Source organism: Schistocerca gregaria, chromosome 4 (genome assembly GCF_023897955.1).
Source record: "Schistocerca gregaria isolate iqSchGreg1 chromosome 4, iqSchGreg1.2, whole genome shotgun sequence".
In the NCBI taxonomy this organism is placed as follows: Eukaryota; Metazoa; Arthropoda; class Insecta; order Orthoptera; family Acrididae; genus Schistocerca; species Schistocerca gregaria.
Window position 1 is genome coordinate 338,938,889 of NC_064923.1, and position 20,482 is coordinate 338,959,370.

General features: G+C 43.1%; 1 protein-coding gene across 2 annotated transcripts in view; it reads left to right on the forward strand.

Annotated features, from left to right (window-relative positions):
• LOC126267383 (PAN2-PAN3 deadenylation complex subunit PAN3) overlaps positions 1 to 20,482 on the forward strand; it is a 123,821-nt gene that overhangs the window by 56,776 nt on the left and 46,563 nt on the right. For both annotated transcript variants that reach the window (XM_049972568.1, XM_049972569.1), the window contains exon 8: positions 9,888 to 10,261. In XM_049972568.1, coding sequence (XP_049828525.1) covers positions 9,888 to 10,261 — 374 coding nt within the window. The remainder of the gene's footprint in view (positions 1 to 9,887; positions 10,262 to 20,482) is intronic.

The following is a 20,482-nucleotide window of genomic DNA, read 5'->3' on the forward strand; positions in this document are numbered from 1 at the left end:
TCCCTCTCCCTCCCCATCGCCCTCGCCCTCTCCCTCTCCCTCCCCATCGCCCTCGCCCTCTCCCTCCCCATCGCCCTCGCCCTCTCCCTCCCCATCGCCCTCGCCCTCTCCCTCCCCATCGCCCTCGCCCTCTCCCTCCCCATCGCCCTCGCCCTCTCCCTCCCCATCGCCCTCGCCCTCTCCCTCCCCATCGCCCTCGCCCTCCCCATCGCCCTCGCCCTCGCCCTCCCCATCGCCCTCGCCCTCCCCATCGCCCTCGCCCTCCCCATCGCCCTCGCCCTCCCCATCGCCCTCGCCCTCCCCATCGCCCTCGCCCTCCCCATCGCCCTCGCCCTCCCCATCGCCCTCGCCCTCCCCATCGCCCTCGCCCTCCCCATCGCCCTCGCCCTCCCCATCGCCCTCGCCCTCGCCCTCCCCATCGCCCTCGCCCTCGCCCTCCCCATCGCCCTCGCCCTCGCCCTCCCCATCGCCCTCGCCCTCCCCATCGCCCTCGCCCTCCCCATCGCCCTCGCCCTCCCCATCGCCCTCGCCCTCCCCATCGCCCTCGCCCTCCCCATCGCCCTCACCCTCCCCCTCTCCCTCACCCTCCCCCTCTCCCTCGCCCTCCCCCTCTCCCTCCCCCTCCCCCTCTCCCTCTCCCTCGCCCTCCCCCTCTCCCTCGCCCTCCCCCTCTCCCTCCCCCTCCCCATCGCCCTCTCCCTCCCCCTCGCCCTCTCCCTCCCCCTCGCCCTCTCCCTCCCCCTCGCCCTCTCCCTCCCCCTCGCCCTCTCCCTCCCCCTCGCCCTCTCCCTCCCCCTCGCCCTCCCCCTCGCCCTCTCCCCCCCCCTCGCCCTCTCCCTCCCCCTCGCCCTCGCCCTCCCCCTCGCCCTCTCCCTCCCCCTCGCCCTCTCCCTCTCCCTCCCCCTCGCCCTCTCCCTCGCCCTCGCCCTCGCCCTCGCCCTCCCCCTCGCCCTCGCCCTCCCCCTCCCCCTCGCCCTCTCCCTCCCCCTCTCCCTCCCCCTCCCCCTCTCCCTCCCCCTCCCCCTCTCCCTCTCCCTCCCCCTCTCCCTCCCCCTCCCCCTCTCCCTCCCCCTCCCCCTCGCCCTCTCCCTCGCCCTCTCCCTCCCCCTCGCCCTCGCCCTCTCCCTCCCCCTCGCCCTCTCCCTCCCCCTCGCCCTCTCCCTCCCCCTCGCCCTCTCCCTCCCCCTCGCCCTCTCCCTCCCCCTCGCCCTCTCCCTCCCCCTCGCCCTCTCCCTCCCCCTCGCCCTCTCCCTCCCCCTCGCCCTCTCCCTCCCCCTCGCCCTCTCCCTCCCCCTCGCCCTCTCCCTCCCCCTCGCCCTCTCCCTCCCCCCTCGCCCTCTCCCTCCCCCTCGCCCTCTCCCTCTCCCTCGCCCTCCCCCTCGCCCTCTCCCTCCCCCTCGCCCTCTCCCTCCCCATCGCCCTCGCCCTCCCCATCGCCCTCGCCCTCCCCATCGCCCTCGCCCTCCCCCTCCCCATCGCCCTCGCCCTCCCCCTCTCCCTCGCCCTCCCCATCGCCCTCGCCCTCCCCCTCTCCCTCGCCCTCCCCCTCTCCCTCGCCCTCCCCATCGCCCTCGCCCTCCCCCTCTCCCTCGCCCTCCCCATCGCCCTCGCCCTCCCCCTCTCCCTCGCCCTCCCCCTCTCCCTCGCCCTCCCCCTCTCCCTCGCCCTCCCCCTCTCCCTCGCCCTCCCCCTCTCCCTCGCCCTCCCCCTCTCCCTCGCCCTCCCCATCGCCCTCTCCCTCCCCATCGCCCTCTCCCTCCCCATCGCCCTCTCCCTCCCCATCGCCCTCGCCCTCCCCCTCGCCCTCTCCCTCGCCCTCGCCCTCTCCCTCCCCCTCTCCCTCGCCCTCGCCCTCTCCCTCCCCCTCGCCCTCTCCCTCCCCCTCGCCCTCGCCCTCCCCCTCGCCCTCGCCCTCCCCCTCGCCCTCGCCCTCGCCCTCCCCCTCGCCCTCGCCCTCCCCCTCGCCCTCGCCCTCCCCCTCGCCCTCGCCCTCCCCCTCGCCCTCGCCCTCCCCCTCGCCCTCTCCCTCCCCCTCGCCCTCTCCCTCCCCCTCGCCCTCTCCCTCCCCCTCGCCCTCTCCCTCCCCCTCGCCCTCTCCCTCCCCCTCGCCCTCTCCCTCCCCCTCGCCCTCTCCCTCCCCCTCGCCCTCTCCCTCCCCCTCGCCCTCTCCCTCCCCCTCGCCCTCCCCCTCGCCCTCTCCCTCCCCCTCGCCCTCTCCCTCCCTCTCGCCCTCGCCCTCTCCCTCCCCCCCCCCTCGCCCTCTCCCTCCCCCCCCTCGCCCTCTCCCTCCCCCTCGCCCTCGGCCTCCTCCTCCCCCTCCCTCTCCCCCTCCCCCTCGCCCTCTCCCTCCCCCTCTTCCTCCCCCTCATTGTCCCTCACCCTCTTATCTCCCTCTAACTCCTCCCCCTCCTCCCTCTCCCTCCCTCTCCCCCTCTCCCCTTCAGTAAATATTTCTTAATATTTGTTTTCTGAATCATATTCATCCAAAGGCCAGGGTACTCATTTTAGAAGTGGTTGTCCCTTAGGCTGCCATCCTACTACCTTTGTATGCTTGAGTTTTCTAACTGAATTGGGCAAGTCATTCAGCCACCTCTCAGATTTCTCAATCATTTCTACTCACTTGGACTGCTTAATTAGACAATAGGGTCTGCAGTCATCCCAGTTCATGTACTGGATTTCCCTGTAATCTTAAAATATTGATCCTTAAATTTGTCTATTACAATATTTGCATAGCACTTTTTTAAACGATATACACTACCTGTCAAAAATGTGAAGCACCCAGAAGGCATGTCAGTGTAACCTCATAAACATGTATACCATCAGTGGATATCTCAGTGACTAGAGTTGTAATTTTCTGTGACATATAGAATGACCAACACAGTGCTTTAGTGTTTGTGTGCAGTTTTGTTACCAGGCTTGTCATGGTACATAAGGGGTGTGAACAGTGTCAGATGCCGAGTGATCACTGTGAAGGAGATAGAGCTGCTACATACTTCAGTGAGACAGCATTTTCAGTACCTAATGAACTTTCTAAAGAACCTCTTTCTGGTGTCCATGTAGCGGGATAATCGAAGTGTGCAATATCCAGATTTGTGGGACATTTGAATGTGAGAGCGGCTCAGTATTGGACTGCGAAGGAGCGTTAAGGAAGGCATAATCATTGACAAGTTTACACGTCAGAACACCACAAGTGAGGGTCATCATGTTGTGCACCAAACACAGTGCAGACCTATCACATTTACACTTGGCCTCCGAGAACTCCGTACAACATTCTGTCTCATACTGCACTATTAGCCAGAGACTGACAAGGAGGAGGAGGACTGTGCAGTTACTGTCCCATTCTTAGGCTGCCATTAACATAACACAAATGTCTGTATTTGAAATGGTGTCATGGCCAGAAAGTATCGACTGCTGATGAGTGATATAACATGGTACCACAAGTGAATCACGATTCTGCTCTAACCTGGATAACAATCATCGGCGAGTGTGGTGGTGCCCTGGGAAGAGGTCCCATTCTTCCAGTGTTTTGAAGAGGCAGGGTAGTGCTATTGCTTTTGTCATGGTGAGGAGAAACATCGGGAATGACTTCAGGGAGCAGTTGGTAGTGATAGAAGAAACTGTGATGGTGTCTCTCGGACGTGATCCATCATTGTTTGTTGCTTCTCATGGGGCAGTATTGTGGCACAAATTTTCAACTCTTACACATATGGCATGTGTATCTATGAGCTGTCTGTGTGGCGAGCGATCCTCTAAGATCAGTATCTGGTAGGACATACATGAGACTGGCTCACTCATCAAGCCCCTCTCATTGCCAGTATCCAGGAAGCTAAGAAAGAGTTAAAACAGTTGTGGGTCAGCTTGCCTCAGGAGAAAATACAACAACTTTATGACACAACTGAATCAATATATGCATCCAGAACACAGGTGGTTCATCATCATACTGATAAGTGGGCTTATACTGGAAAGTTCTTTGTAAATTTGATACAATACCATAATCACTGATGTAACATCACGTACCCTGTCAACCTGTGAAGTTTAATTTAATTTCCTATTCCCCATTTTGACAGGCACATAGTTCCATGAATGTAAACCAACTTTCAACTATCGAGAAAGCATGTCATTCCTCTCCGGGCATGAGACAGTGGACACAGTGTGTCCACAGCCACAAGATCTCAAAGGCCTTCTGGTATTATTGGATCTAAAATAGTATGTAAAATGTGAAGCAACTACTTTCACTTTTTGAAGTTGCTCCAGGTTCTCAGTATTTCGTTTACTATTCCAGAAGTATTCATACAGTAATAATGTTTTGTCATATGCAGTGCAATAGTTAACAGAAATGTAGTTTATCCTCTACCAAATTTCTGTTGCAATCAGTAAGCCATGATTAGGTCTGAATTACCCCTTGTTGCTCTTAATTTTGTTCTAATTGCATTGTGTTCGCTAGAATGTCCTGTCCTGATTTAATTGTATGTAAATGCTCAACTTTGCTTTCTAACCATTCTGTCACTAAGCTGAGACAATCAACTAAATCTTGCCCATGTTTTAATCCTGTTGCCACCATGTTTTCTAATCTGTCCATCATCACATTTTCTTGAGAACTCAAATCAAGCAGTTTATCATCTGTGTTAAAAAAATGTTCCAACTATTTGAGAAAATCTTTTGACCATTTTAGATCATATGTTGTCTATCGATTAAATCTTCGCCAATCTACCCACAAGTCACAATTAGAAAGAGTTGCGGAAATGGCATTGACAGTAGTTAAGAAGGTACTAACAGTAAATGATACGTACATCTTTTATCTAAATTGCACATAAACCAATTAAATTCATTTAGCAAACTCTGTATAAATTGTAATTCTACTAACGTGCTAACTGTATGAATTGAACTGCAAATTAATAAAACACTGCACGCTTTTGAAACCAAACTCACTGGATTTTGATGAGGCGAACCCCAATTAGAGTTCACGTAGGCCATGCACACTGCTTGCTTGTAGGGGTTGTGTTAGCTCGACTGTTACTGGACATCCACTGTTCCGGCTGCCCCCTCTGTTTCCAACGGTTGGGTGCAAAGTGGCGGTACACACAGGTATTGCGAACTAACTACGCTCTTTGTTGTCACTTCCCAGAAAATGAGCTACTCACTTGTCAAACAGGTAGTCCATATGAAGCTTCTGTATGTAGCTCTGACTTTCATGTTTAATTCTTCATAGATCAAGACCATTCCAAATTGTATTAACTTCCCATAAAATCTTATTCATATTTAGTATTGACCAATAAATAATGAGAAACAGTGGTTATTAATTTTTGCTCTAACTGTTGAATGTCTTGACTACTACTTCTTGTTTGCTTTCACTATGAAAAATTCACTCTTATACGTTGGGTGAAAGCAATAATAATTATTTTAGGAATGTTTCAAGTTCAAAACATGAAACATTAGTTCACTTACTGATGCTTCAGTTAAGTGTTAGTTTGACTTCCAATCAATGCTGATTCCTCATCATTGTAAATATCATATACACATAACTAAGATGTCAGTGAATGACAGAATTCCAATATCCTGTTAAATAACCCACCAACTCACTTTTGTAAGGAAACTATTTGTCCAATATTCACTTTTATAATAAAATTCAAAATGATCATGAGTCTTCAGTAGAGTTACTCAGCTTCAAACACTGTACAATAGTGCTTCCATGCATAATGTTGTAGTCTGAATTATTCTGCTTGTCACAGCTTCAATTTTCTTCACCATTTTTGTGATATGAAAGGTGATTCTGAGCCTCAGATAGAAACTAAAATGATTATTATTTTATTTTCAGTATGCAAGTTCTCCTTTCTGAAGTTTTGAAACTATCAGCCATATAGTATCCATCAAATTTCTACTACTTCCCTTTTTGTAATTTTGTTTCACTGGTTGCTGCAGCTATTCTGTCAAACTTTCCAATAAAAAGTGAGTAAAATAATTCATCTGTTTCTGAATATTGAAGAAATTTTATTACAGAAATGTGAGTGCAAACATCCTGTCTGAGTAGTGACTAGGCTCATACTAAGAGCTTTTTTTTCCATGAACATTTTTACCCTGCACATCCACGGTAATATATAGTAGTAGAGTGGAGTACTTCACTTTGAGGTCTTACTTGCCACTCCATATGATGTTAGTAGCTCCATGCAGCATCTGAAGTGATGTAGAGATTTTTGCTGTCGAATTCCATATGCCAAGCCCCACCCAAGGAGTGCTTCAATCAAATAATAAAAATACAAAAAATATCTGAACATCTGTAGGAATCATCTGTGTCCCATTTAATTATTGTTAAAATTATGATGAGAATAGAGAACATGCTCATTTATAGATGAAGAGGGTACAGAAATTTTCACACCTCTAATGCTTATGAGAAAATTCCTGAATTTAATTCTGTACCCTCCAAAAATGCGAACAGGGAATCTAATTGAACTGTCCTAAAGTTGAACAGCTAGTAGGTGCTTCAGGATCAAATTTGGCTGTGCATGTAATTATGTCCAGAGCACAAAGGGATTGGTGAGGTAATGTGCCTAAAGACAACTAAAGCGAATCGGAACAGGAGCAGCAGTTTAACATGTCCAGAATCATCAGTGGGTTAATGGATAACATGCCATGTTGGATTTCATGTTAATTGGGTGGCTGATTAGCTGGCCAATAAATGTATTTCACCATAGGAAGCAAAATGTCACCACTATCTTGCTCCTCTATAAGAAAACTAATATGAGGTATGTTAAAAAAATTCTGGAATTTTGTCCACAAAATTTTTCTACGCTTACCTTGTGCATGATCTCCTTTGAAATACTCTCCTTTACTATTGATACACTGCTCCCAACGCTGTTTCCCCTTCGCGAGCAGTCTTTGTGTGTTGCTTTCTGGGTCGTGCTAAATGCCTTCTGCACATTTTCTTTTATCTCGTATATTGTTGCAAGTCTTCAACCTTTCAACAGGTTTTTCAACTTTGTAAATAAAAAACTCTGCAGGGGTCAGTTCTGGAGGATACGGAGGATGAGGAAGCAGAGTGAATTCATTTTTTGTGCAGTAGTCATGCACCAACTGGGATAAATGTGCGGGTGCATTATTGTGATGTAAGTGCCATGAATTGTCTTGCCACATTGCAGGCTGTTTGCTTTTCACCTATTCTTGCAGGTGTCGCAACACGTCCAGATAGTATCATCAATTAACAGTGTGTTCCTGTGGCACGAATTCATGATGAACTAAGCCTTCAAAGTCAAAGAAAACTGAACTGTTCATAACACTGAGTGTGGCTTAAGCACTCGTCACAGGAGGCTTCTTGCATCATTTGGTGTGTCTATTTAAAGGTTTTCTTGCAGACATGTTGCTCCTCTAACTCTACCATCTCTAAATTCACAAACTGTGTCACACAACATTCTAAACAATACAGCCCTGAACAATAACTAACAGATGTACAACAATGAAACTTCAAGCAGTTACACATTTTACACAAGCTTGTGCAGGGATGCTACCCACATGACGCTCCAACACATCATTGGCTTGGAATTACAAATCTTCTGGAATTTTTTGATCATACCTCGTAAATGAAAATTTTTTTAAAGGATTGCGTAGAAACCTTGCATAGAATGTCTTACAATGCAGATTTAAAGTCACGGTTACTTTCCTTGCTGAAGAATTTGCATCCGATATGTGTCCATCATCCAGATAAGTATTTTGTAATAAATAAGACTTCATTATGAACTTGCAAGATTTTCAAAGTTTATTACATCATAGAATACATAAATTAGGTCACTGTATTGGGAGACAAAAAAATGAATTTCTCTGTACTAGTTTTAGTACATGTTAACTAAATCTTAATACTGATATGACTTATGTGACTCATGCTGTAGATAAATATTCCATTGAACATCTGATGGTCTTTCCTCATTGAGCCATAGATAACAGTGGAACAATATAACTGCAACATAAACTTCGTTTGTGGTAGTGACTGACTTGATACACTGTGTGTGAAAGAGAGGCACAAAACTCTTGCATGAACTCAGCATAGTGGGCAAGGATGGATTTATGAAGCTTATGTTGCTTATGAAGCTTATGTTGCTTCATAACCTGGGTTGTGAGTAACTAAGTCCACTTTCCCTTCTTCCCTTTCTTTCCCCTCTCTCCTCCCTGATGAAGGAACATTTATTGCGAAAGCTAGGAACTAAAATTTTTGGTTGTTTTTTGTGTTTCTATCGGCTGTACTGAGCTGAGGTAAGTACTGGCCAGCCCCTCTCTCTCTTTGTTAGTAGTTGTTTCACATCTTTATATGAGATTTTCCATTAATTAGAAAGATGATTATTGATAAGAAGTTGTCGCATCTCCAGAATGGAACACATCTGAAATGGAAGAATATGGGAAATTATAGGAGATAGAGACACTGTTCTCAATGCCATAGAAAGCAAAATATAAACTTGGTTTGGTTGCCTCCAACGAATGGATGATGACCGATGGCCAAAAGACTCTGAGTGAACTTAGCTGAATGAGAAGAATGTGGAAGACCACCTAGAAGATGAATGCTAGATGTTAATGATGATAGAAATTTAAAGGGTCTTCATGATGAGGATTGCACAGATGGGAAACTGAAATCTGACAAATGGAAGACAATGATCACTGTAAAAGAGTTGCATATATCATGAAGCCACAAGAAACATCATGTAATCCCATAGCTTTTAGTTCTTGCTTCTGTACATGTGTAAATTGTGTGGCCTGTCAGGCTGTGCATGTACTTACTAAATACGAATGTGATGTTAGAGAAACAAGTGCAGTTTACTTGTGGTTATTTCTACAAATTAATATGATGAAGTAGTGACACTGAAAAATACTGTTTTGTCACGTGACATTGTTCCTTGAAGTTTCTGAGATCACCAGATATATCACACTGAAAGTGAAAAAATAAATGTGTGCCAGTAATTATTGTTTATATAGTTGTAATCCATCAGTCACAGTGCAGTAATTGAAAATTTTCTTCCTTTGTTGTGATGAGGCAAGTTTGAAAACTCAGTACTGCCTGACAGATAGGATGATTTTTTAACCATACATATTTACCACAGTTGAAAATGGAACCGTTTGAGCACTGTTTTATTTCTAAAATACTGGTACTCATGCCTGTGCCCAAAGTCAATATTAATGTCAATGGACAATCAGTTTACTTGCTTTATGGTTCATTGTAGTTTATCTTACAAATTCAAACACATTTTAGAGACTAAGATAACAATGTAATGAATGTTAAGGTCATCTGCACTACTTAACACATTAGTAATTCTCTACTAATTATCAATCTTGACATGTTTTGCTTGCATGAAATGTAACAAAACGTTGTGTTCACGCAAGAGGTTTTTTTTATGTGAACAATACTTCTTACTAATTCCAACATAGTAAGTTTCTATGCAGCACCATTAATTATGAAATGCTGGACAGATCAACAGGCTCAAATCTTAAAAAGTTCTGATGAGTGTCTAAATGCTAGAAACCATTAATAACAGGCATGCTTATGACAGTTTGAGAACCCAAAGGTTGTTTTTCATTTTTGATAGCAAACAAGTAGAAAATAGTGGCAAGAAGTTGGAATATGTACAGAAACAGGATGTTGAATGGTATTTAATGTGGTGAGTGAAATGCATGAGAAAATATGCATATGATTTTAGTTAAGGTTTCATTAACATCACTTCTTCTTTCTGCCAGTTTCTTCTAGTTTGCTCCTGGGGAAAAACTGTACAAACCAAAATTTTTCTGTCACAATTCCCACTTTTCATAGTAGGGACTGTTTATCTGTCTGTACCTCTATGTGACACTCATTTTTTTTTATGTATATAATGTGGAAAAAGCTCTTCACTGAAACATTTCCTCTTATAATTTTTCAGCAATGATATTCGTTTATGATTACCATCCTGGTGCAGAGACAATGATGGTAAAGCATTTCACACAAGTGGAACCGGTGAATGGTTACTGTGATCCCTTCTCAGCAGACCCATCAGCACCACGACCATACAGTCATCAGAAGAATGCTTTATTACGCCAACAACTTCCTGAAAATGTAATCTGGAATTATATCATGCAGTTAACATCAGCTTTGAGAGTAATACACTCTGCAGGACTGGCTTGTCGAACACTTGATCCTACAAAGATTTTGTTAACAGGCAGATCAAGGCTTCGTCTTAGCTGTCTTGCCATTGCTGATGTATTGTCATTTGACCCTACAGCTACAAACCCACTGCATCTCATACCACATTATCAGGTACATTTCAGTTACACTTTCTTTCTCTATAGGTCGCATTTGTACCACCGCTGTTGGCATGTTACGTTTTAGTAATGTAACGATCCACACCAATAACAGTGTGAGTAGTAATGCTTTGCATGTAATTATATTATGTTGTATCCTAGATTTAATAAGTTTGTTATTATTTTTTATTTTTGAAAAATTCATTAAAAACTTAATACATTTAGTCAACGATACTATTAATGATTTTCCTGTTCATAATTTTCTGGCACCTCCACCTCAGAGAGATTTGCAAAGTGTTGAAGTAGTTGTAGATTTGATGCGCAGGCAATGGAAACCAGCAATTCACACAAGAGGGTTCTCTTATCTAAAGCCTCTTCCTTGTCATGGGACCATGCAATTTCCAACACTGCCAGCCTAACTTTTGAAATACTTTCAAAACTTGGATTTGCAGTATTGAAATATTTTGCACGAAGTCCTGAAATTGCTCATGATTACCATCTCTTTCGTATGCTTTGTGTGTGTGTGTTAAAGAGGTCAGTGAGTTTACACTGACCCGCATATTCAGAGTGTTGTGCTATAATTATAGAGGAATAAGCAAGCTCGTGAGACACTTGAATGATTGTGACAAATCATAGTGATCACATAAAAATGCTGTAATTATTATCTTCTATGTTTGTATGGTTAAATTTGATTTGGATTTGGGTTAAAGACTTAAACCAAAGGCCCTGTCTATACATTGATGACATTGGGTGTAGATTTCTTGACATTGTGGGGAGTTGTGGGGAACTGTAGGATCCTTCTGAATAGGTAATAGTCCTAAGTAGCTGCTCAGGTAGCAAGAGTATGTGTAGTGTGCATACAATAGTTTTCAGGGTTTCTGTGTATTGGGCAAACAGTTAGATGTAGTACTTAAGGAACCATGTGTAGTTCATTTAGATTTTAAAAAGATGAACAAGCATTATTGTATGCCAGACAAAAAGAAATTAAGTCAGATATTAATTAGGTGCAGAAGCATTCAGAGCAAGTTTTCAGAGGTACTGTTGCTCACTAATGATGATAACACAAATAAACACAATCAACAGTAGTGAAATAATCAGTTCATACTGGAATATCTACCTAAAGACTGAGCAAGTCCCCAACAGTGACAGCACATTTATTACCATAAAAACTCCATAATGTCTAATGAAATAAATACTGAAGCAGAATGCAAGATAATCTGTCGGAAGGTAAGGGCAAACCTGAAATAGTAGTTGGATGTTACTATCGTCCATTTACATCATGATCTAAGTAGTGGAACACTTCAGAGAAAACCTGGAAAATATTGCATGTTAATCCTTCGGCCATGCACGGGCAATATGGGGAGGTTTCAGTCTACCTTCTATATAAACTAGGAGATGCAAATACATATATTTAAAGAGTTATAGGCAGGGACGAAGAATCTTCTGACAGTACTCAAAATATTTTTCAAAAATATCTCTGATGTTCAGTTAAAAGTTAAGAAAGGTATAAATATATTTCTGCTACCCTAGTGCAGGAGGAGAATTACCAGAAACTACCTGAACATTCACCAACAAACATTTAATTGCTTGGAGAAGAAATTGGAGGATCAGTGGCAGAATTTCAGATTTTTGCAGTCCATGTGCTAGATAAGTTGGCCCAATTGAAGATAATGAGTGATGGGGAAAGACACGTCACTTCAGTAATAATTCGAAAAAGTTTATACAAAAACAGAGAGAGCTGCATAGAAGATTCGAGTGAAACAAAACCCTTTTTGGCAAATAAAAGCTCTACAAAATCAAAACACGTGGAAAGACAGCTTGTGAGAAGCATTGAATTAGGTTGGAAGCAAGGTCTTACCTCTTGAGATCTCAAAAAACTGGTAAGTTAAGGTCTTGTGTTTAAATCAGTTAGTGGAACATAGTCTGACCACATGGTTTTGACCATGGTGGTACTGAAATGAAAGATGATAAAATGGATGAATTATTCTTCTTCTCCAAAGATGTTCATAACTCAGTTCATATGTTAGACCATTGCATGGATGGGAAGTTGATAGATACAGAAATAAGTGAGCACAAAACTGAATAACTGCTCAAATTGCTTGATAGAGGAAAGGGCACAGAATCTGATGGAATGCCCATTAGATTGTATTCCAAATATCTGAAGGAATTGGCTTCTCTGCTAATGCAAGTTTACCGTAGGTCAGTGGAACAACAGTGTGTATGATGTGACTGGACTAATTCACATGTCTATCCAATATATAAGAAGATTCGAAAGATATATGAGCAAAAAAGCAAAATTATAGACCTAAATCATTAACTTCAATTTCTTTTAGAATTATGGAACGTATACTATTCTCATGTGTGAGGGAGTCTGGGGACCAGAAAACTGCTATCCTCATGGCTTCTGCCGGCATCAGTCATGTAAAAGCCATCTTGTTCAGAAGGGTGTAGATAGAACAACTCAGGTTGACATTGTTTCTTGATTTGGAGAATGCCTTAAGTAGAGTTCCACATTGTTCCCTAGTATACAGAATAAGTGCATTTGATATACGAGGTGTGATCAAAAAGTAATTAGAATTTTTTTTTTAATTTTGGGGCTTTACATATCCAGTTTTCAATTTTTTTAAGCATTTTCAATTGTTTTGAATATTAGTTTATTGTTGACAGGGAAAGATTGTGTGTGTTTTCGAATGCTTGGCTAACTTTTACTTTAAAAAAAGATGGATCTAAGTAATTGCATTGAATTTTGCTTGAAAAATCGAATAAAGAGCAGCACTGCATTCAAAATGTTTACTCTGGTTTTTGGCAAATCTACTGTGAGGAAGACAAGGTCAGAGAGGTTGCTGATGTTTTCGGCTTATTCTTTGACTTATACAAAATGATTTGTGCACATGTTTTGGGCATGAAATGTATAATAGCGAAGTTCGTTCTGATGTAGTTGAATTTTGACCAAAACTGATATTGTGTAGACTTCCTCAGTAATTTCTGAATGAAGATGACACAACTTATAAAGAAGGTAATAGCAGATGTTGAAACATGAGTATACCGGTATGACATCAAAGAAGGCCCAGTTGTCCCAGTGGATACTGTTGCAGAGCCTATACCGAAAAAAATTCGACAAGTTCGATCACATTTGAAGCTTCTTCTCATTGTTTTCTTTGATTAAAATGCTTCACAAGTTTCTACGTCATGGTCATATGGTCAATAAGGAATACTACCTGGAACTTATGCACTGTTTGTGTGAAGCAGTCTGAAGAAAACAACCTAAATTTTGTCAAACCCACTTGCTGACATTGCATCATGATAATGCTCCCCCTCGTAATTTTTTGGCAAAAAACAAAACCATTATGTTGCTTCAGCCACTATATTCACCAAACTTGGCTTTCTGTGACCTCTTTCCATTCCTAAGACTGAAGAGAACCTTGAAAGGACGTTGTTTTGCTACTACTGATTCAATAAAAAAGAATTGCTGGAAAAGCTGATCACCATAATGAAAAGTGAGTTCCAAACTGCTTATAAGATTGGAAAAAACACTGTATCATATCTGAGGTGGATTACTTTGAAGGAGACAAGGTTGGTGGTGATGAATAAAAAAAAAAAAATATTCTTTAAGAAAAACAAAAATTCCCGTTACTTTTTGATCACTTCTTGTACTTCAACAGAATGCAGAAAATTTGTTATATATAGGTAAACTGAAGACAGATTTGTTGGAAAGTGTGTGTCAAAATGCACTGCATTCATAAAGGAAGCCACAATGAGACCTAGTGTGATCAGTTCTAGAGTACTGGTTCAGCATTTGAAGTGTTCATCAGCTGTAGGCAAGATGGCAGACATGAATAAATCCCAAGGCGCATGCCTAGGATCATTAATGGTTGGTTGAGCCCATGGAAAATGTAACTGAGCCCTGGCTCAGAGTGGTTGCTTCTGGCAGCCTTGGGACTTTTAGGTCCTGGGTATTTTATGGGATCAGGGCTTTAAAGGCACATATATGGGTCCCAGTATATGAGGTATTCTTGCTGCTAGGTGTACAAAAGTTTGATTAGTCTTGACATATCTATAATAGCTTTGATTCTGACTGAAGCAGGGAGATTTTTAATTTGTCAGCTTTTGTAAACTGATTGAAAATACATTTATGGATTGGAGTGGTTTTGCAAGAAAATCTGTGGTGTAGGTGATAAATACCGGAATTGGTCATCCGAGATTGGTGTAAGTGAATTGGCCATGATGACAAATATGAATACCTACCGAATTTCTTGCAGTGGTATAAGTTTGCAATGGCCAGTTCTTTTTTAAGGGCTTGCTCCTAAGTCAATCAAGATAGTTTAAAATTTGGACACCCCCATTGTTCTAATTAATTTTGATCCTGTTGGGTTGATTTAATTTTTGTCATTTGCTGCCAGGCTTTTCTTCTTGAATCTCATCTGATAATTGTTTACTAATCAGAATTTTTGTGTTTATACACTGTTTTGTGAAGCAGTTGGCTATCTGTGTAGTTTTAATAGTGTTATTCAGTCTGCACAGAGCACGTCTACAAAATGATTATGGAATCATTTTTGTTTTATTTTTTAAAATTTGTAGCAGCATGAATAAATTTTGGTATATTGTTGATCTCCTGAGCACTGGTACCTTATTGTTAATACAGTCAGTTCTTTGTCAGAGGATAAATACCTGAAAACTAGAGATTGCGACTTACCACTGACGAGAGCTATATTGTGGCCATGAGGGTACCTGATTTTAGCTGAAGAGAAGGACTGGACACTTTTTCTGGATAGAGGACCCTTTACTCTATAGTGTATGTAGTGCATTATTTTGTGAATGGTGTGATAGTATTTAAATTTGTTTAAGAAAGTTCTTTTGTTGTATGTTACACCATTAAATGAGTCTAAACTGTTTTCATTTTATGATGTTGTTGACATCAGATATAAACAAACATTTATTTCTGCATATAACACATACAGAACAGTTACAAGTATGTACAAGTAAGAGTCACTTTGATGAGAAGCATGGAATAATCTAGAACTCTCAAGTCAAAGAGAAACTAGGAAAATACACTGGAATTTGCAGTTACATGGAATGTTTACGTATCACTGAATACAGGTGCTTGCCGGGACAGAATGACACACTACATGAGTGCCCTCCCTATTGCTAACAATGTCGTAGATTAAACTTCGTTTGTTGTTACAACTGCTTTTTGAAAGCTGACGTTATGCTGCTTGAGTCAGTGACTACAACAGTTGTGAGGTACAATCTTTGGCATTTATTTCTTTTTCAAGGCACCTGTGTCCATCATGTCTCCTGGTGATTGTGCTGTACTGGAACATTACCTGGCACTCTATTGTCATATTTTGCTTGTGTGGATCCTGAGGTGTTTGCAGTATCCAGTGCATTGAAAAATGTGGATTTGATTGGTCCATCATGATGGTGGCAGGCACATCATTGATTCTGATTCAGAATTTGTCATTGCCTCTGCTAATCACTGCCTACAGTCCATCATATGGTGCCTGTAATGGTTAGCATACTGCATCATTATGTAAGAAAATGTGTTTGCAATTGTCGATCTATGAACACAAAATGAGTGTCTTCTAAAATGACTTCTATTCTGGGTGCTGTTGGTCTGAGCTGGTGTATATGCTCCCATAATCTGGTAGTAAAGTCTGATACAGCGATTGTATCGTCTTCTGTGCTGTGCAAGAATTCTTCAGCCAGATGTAGCATTTGCCCATATACTAATTCTGCTGCCAAAGACTTCACATCACTTTTGAGTGATGCCCATAGACGAAGGAGTACAGTAGGTTGTGCCTCCATACAATTCGGCATTGCCTGACATTGCAGAGTTGCTTTTAGTTGTAGATGCAGACACCTAATTTTGCTATTTGATGCAGGATAGCCTGTGGTGCCTGAACGCTTTGTGCATAATAATGTAGCTATGTAGCTAATGCTTTAAAAAGATAAGCCTGAAATTGCCACCCTTGGTCAATGATTATTCGCAGTGGCACACCGAATCTGTTGCTCTATCCACAAAAAAAAGAAGAAAAAGAAGAAGAAGAAGAAGAAGAAGAAGAAGTAGTTTGCACTATGGTTTCAACTGTGATATCTTTCATGGGGAATGCTTCGGGCCAACTGGTGAATTGGTCCACAACTGTGAGACAATAACTATTGTCTTCTGAGACTGTGAGCGGGCCTATGGCATTCACATGTTCGGAACGTTGATTCAGAAGTAGAAATGCACCTAACAATGCCCTGATATGCTGTGTGAACTTGTTCGTCTGACACACTATGCATCGCTTGGCAAATGTTCAGCAATCTGCATGCAGTCCAAGCCAGAGAAAACTTTGCTTGACCTGTCTGAGAGTGCCTCCTACTCCTGGATATGCCAGATTGTGTACTTATGCAATTGCTTGTATTCAAAATTCTTGCTGCACAGATTTATGTGTGTCGAGTCCAGATATGTCACAATATAATACATTTGCTTAAGGTGTTGCAATGTGTTGCAACTTCAATCCTCCCGGTTGTTTCAATTAATTGCAGAACTCCTTGTCTTGTTGGTTCGCCCATGCGAGGGCATCAAAATCAGTGGCAGCTGCTACAGCTTTGACACATGAGCATGTGTCTGCTGTAGCCTTCACAACCTTCGCACCTGAGAGTGTGTCCGCTGGCACATTCAGCTTCTTTTGTACATGCACAATTCAGACAATGAATTGGCTAATGTAATCTAGTTGGCGTAGCTGCCTCTGCAATTCTTCCTTCTGTTTTACAGTGAAAGCACAAATTAATAGCTTGTGATCTGTATAAGTAATGAACCATTGGCCTTCTAATAAATGCCTGAACTATTGTGGTGTAGGCGGCATATAATTCGCAGTTGTAGATTGGCCATCATTGCTGCGAAGGTGACAATTTGTGACTGGAGAATGCAATGGGCTACCAACAATGCTTGATCTGCTATTGCTGCACAGCACCAACAGTGTTAGATGAGGCGTCAACCTTAAGCACAAGTGGAGCATGCACCACTAGGTGTGCCAGATGTGCAGCTCCTCTAATTTCTTAATTTCTGCTTTTAAAGCATTAAAAGCGTCATGCACCTCGCTTGTCAAATGCACCCTGTCGTTTGACTTTGGTGTGCCCTTAAGATGGTCATTCAGCGGAGCAGTTATCAATGTATGATTGTATATGAATCTTTGATAAAAATGGCGTGCTCTCTGATTGTAATGGGGCGAGGGTACTTGCTTATGGCTTCTACCTTACTCTGTGGTGGTTGAATAGCATGCACATCTTTCGTGTAAGCAAGAAACTGCACTTTCCTTGCTCCGAAAGTACACTTTGAAGGATTAATTACCAAGCCTTGTGGACATAAGCAATCAAATACCTGTCCCAGATGCTGTAAATGTTCTTCTTCTGATGCACATACCACAATATGCCATATATGTAGACATAACAGAAATCTGAGTCCCTGGTGATCTCATCCTTGAAATGGGGGAACATCTGAGCTGCATTGCACCAACCAAAGGGCATCCTAGTGAACTCAAATAGGACGAACTGTATTGTCATGAATGTTTTGGGAATATCTTCTGCAGCAACAGGGACATGATAGTATGCCCGGGTCAGGTCAATGGGGGAAAATACTGTCTTATTATGAACACTGGAAGTACTCGAATCAATACCTGGTGTGGCACTGGGTACTGATCTGGGATGTTCCTCACATTGAGCTGACGGTAATCGGCACATGGATGTCATCCGTGTTTTTGTTAGGTACCACATCAATTGAGGCTGCCTAGCTACTATTCGAAACTTTGCCGCCCTGCTTCCCAATTTTCAACTTCCCTGACATCAGACATCTAGGCCAAATGTGAGTTCTTGAGCCTGGTGTGGTCGGTGGGAGAGCAGGCGACTGATGCTCGATTTTATGTAGGTCTTGTAGTTGTCATGTTTATGGTGTACTTCTTGCGACCATATGTACCATGATTGGCGTGACACAACACACTGTCCCTAGAGTATTCAGGTTTGTGGTTGAATCGATCAGCTGCTGGCGTCGTAGGTCAGGCACCGTATCACAAAAGGATAAGAAATCGGCGCCAGTGACAGGTTGTGATATATCAGCTACTGTGAACTGCTGCTCAAATGTATGGCATAATCCGAGTTTAAACAATAATATGACCTGACCATAGCTCTGACATGGTAGACGAGTTGCCAGGTATACTGACACTTCTGCCCCGTTTCTACTAGGTATTGTAATTTTGTGTTGCGGTCTGTAACAAAAAGTCAATGTGTACTACTGATAGATGTATCTGTTGTTACTATGGTTTCCGCTTCATGTTTTCACTTGCATGGTGCTGTAAAGTTCCATGTGCAGTTGCCGAATGTCTTGTGATATCAGTAGATACTTGGTGCCAATGGTGAGGGGGTGTGAGGTCATGATGTCTGGCGGTGCAGTTGCTGGCTGGTGTGTACTGTTTGTAATGTGGCTACCTGCGTGGTAAGTTCTGCTAATTATGACTGTAGCAATGCTAGTGCCACTGCAGGCAAGTTCTGTCATAGCGTCAGTGTTTATATGTTGTGCAGGATACATCTCAGCGATCCAGTCCGCTGTCTGCGCCAATGCATTTAGTCACCTGTGCACATTGTCAAATTTTTTGGGTGTCTGAGGGTAATTGGGACTACCAAATACTGTGCAGCATGTCGCCGCTCACTGCATTGCTTGCCAGTGCGCGCAAATGGCATAAAAGTTGTGACAGTGTGCAGTCGCTGAGCTCCTCGGTCCACGAAAGCTTCTCTAGTCGCTTCACCTCTGACTGTCAGAAGCATGTCACCACTGCATTCTTGATTGACACATTGATTCGTGTCTGGCAGTGCAGCTAGAATATCCTGCACTTATGTGGTTAGGTCCTCTGTAACTGATGCGACCAGTTAACTGTATTTCATTTCATCTGCTGAGATCTGCACAAGGATGAACTGGCTTTCAAGTTGCGCGAACTACAATACTTGGCCAGAACAGCGAAGGCTTAATACTAACCCTTGTAATTGCACTGCTCACAACTGGTTCTGTGGTGACCAGCGAGTTTTCCATTTTCATGTGAGAACGAGTGTGGGATGGCTAGTGTGGAAGTGACAGACGTTCATGTTGCGGTACATTGTAGAATGCTGAAACCAGCCCAATTGTGCTGTAGTGCTATCATGTCAGGGTCACCAAATATGTGGACATCAGATAGAACCACACATGTATTTCCACATATAACACACACAGATCAACTTAAAAATATTAGAATGTAAGAGTCGTGGTGATTAGAAGCATGGGATAATCTACATCTCAAAAGTCAAAGAATAACTAGGATAATACATCGGAATTGCTGTTACATGTAATGTTTATGTGTAGCTAAACACATTTGTGGGGACAAAATGAGACACTATAATGTAATGCCTGTAGTATAATGATGGAGGAGGAGGGATCCTTTTGTGTGGAATATTTGGCAAGATATGTAACTGTACTGAGGACTTTTGACAAAAAAGGTCTGTACATAATCGTGTACATTCACAGTAGTAATTTGATATGTGCCCTAAGAAGTGTGATGACCACTGCTATTAATGTTACATATTGTATTACTTTACAGGCAATTCATTACAACCACAGGAACTTTGTTAATGACACAGTTGTATACACCTTGTGATCAAAAGTATCTGGACACCCTTAATAATCATAAGTTTTTCACATTAGGTACATTGTGCTGCCTCCTTCTGCCAGGTACTCCATATCAGCATCCTCAGTAGTCATTAGATTTTGTGAGAAGCAGAATGGGGCACTCCCCAGAACTCGTGGACTTCGAACGTGGTCAGGTGATAGCATGTCGCTTGTGTCATACGTCTGTACGTGAGATTTCCATACCCCTAAGCACCCCTAGGTCCAGTGTTTCCAATATGATAGTGAAGTGGAAATGTGAAGGGACACTTACAACTCAAAAGCATACAGGCTGACTTCGTCTGTTGACGGACAGAGACTGCTGACAGTTGAAGAGGGACATAATGTGTAATAGGTAGACATCTATCCAGACTACCACACAAGAATTCCAAACTGCATCAGGATCCACTGCAAGTACTATTAAAGTTAGGTGGGAGGTGAGAAAACTTGGATTTCATGGCTGAACGGTTGCTCATAAGCCACACATCACGATGGTAAATGCTAAACAACGCCTCGCTTGGTGTAAGGAGCGTAAACATTGGATGAAATTCGGAGACGTTTTTTTCTTAA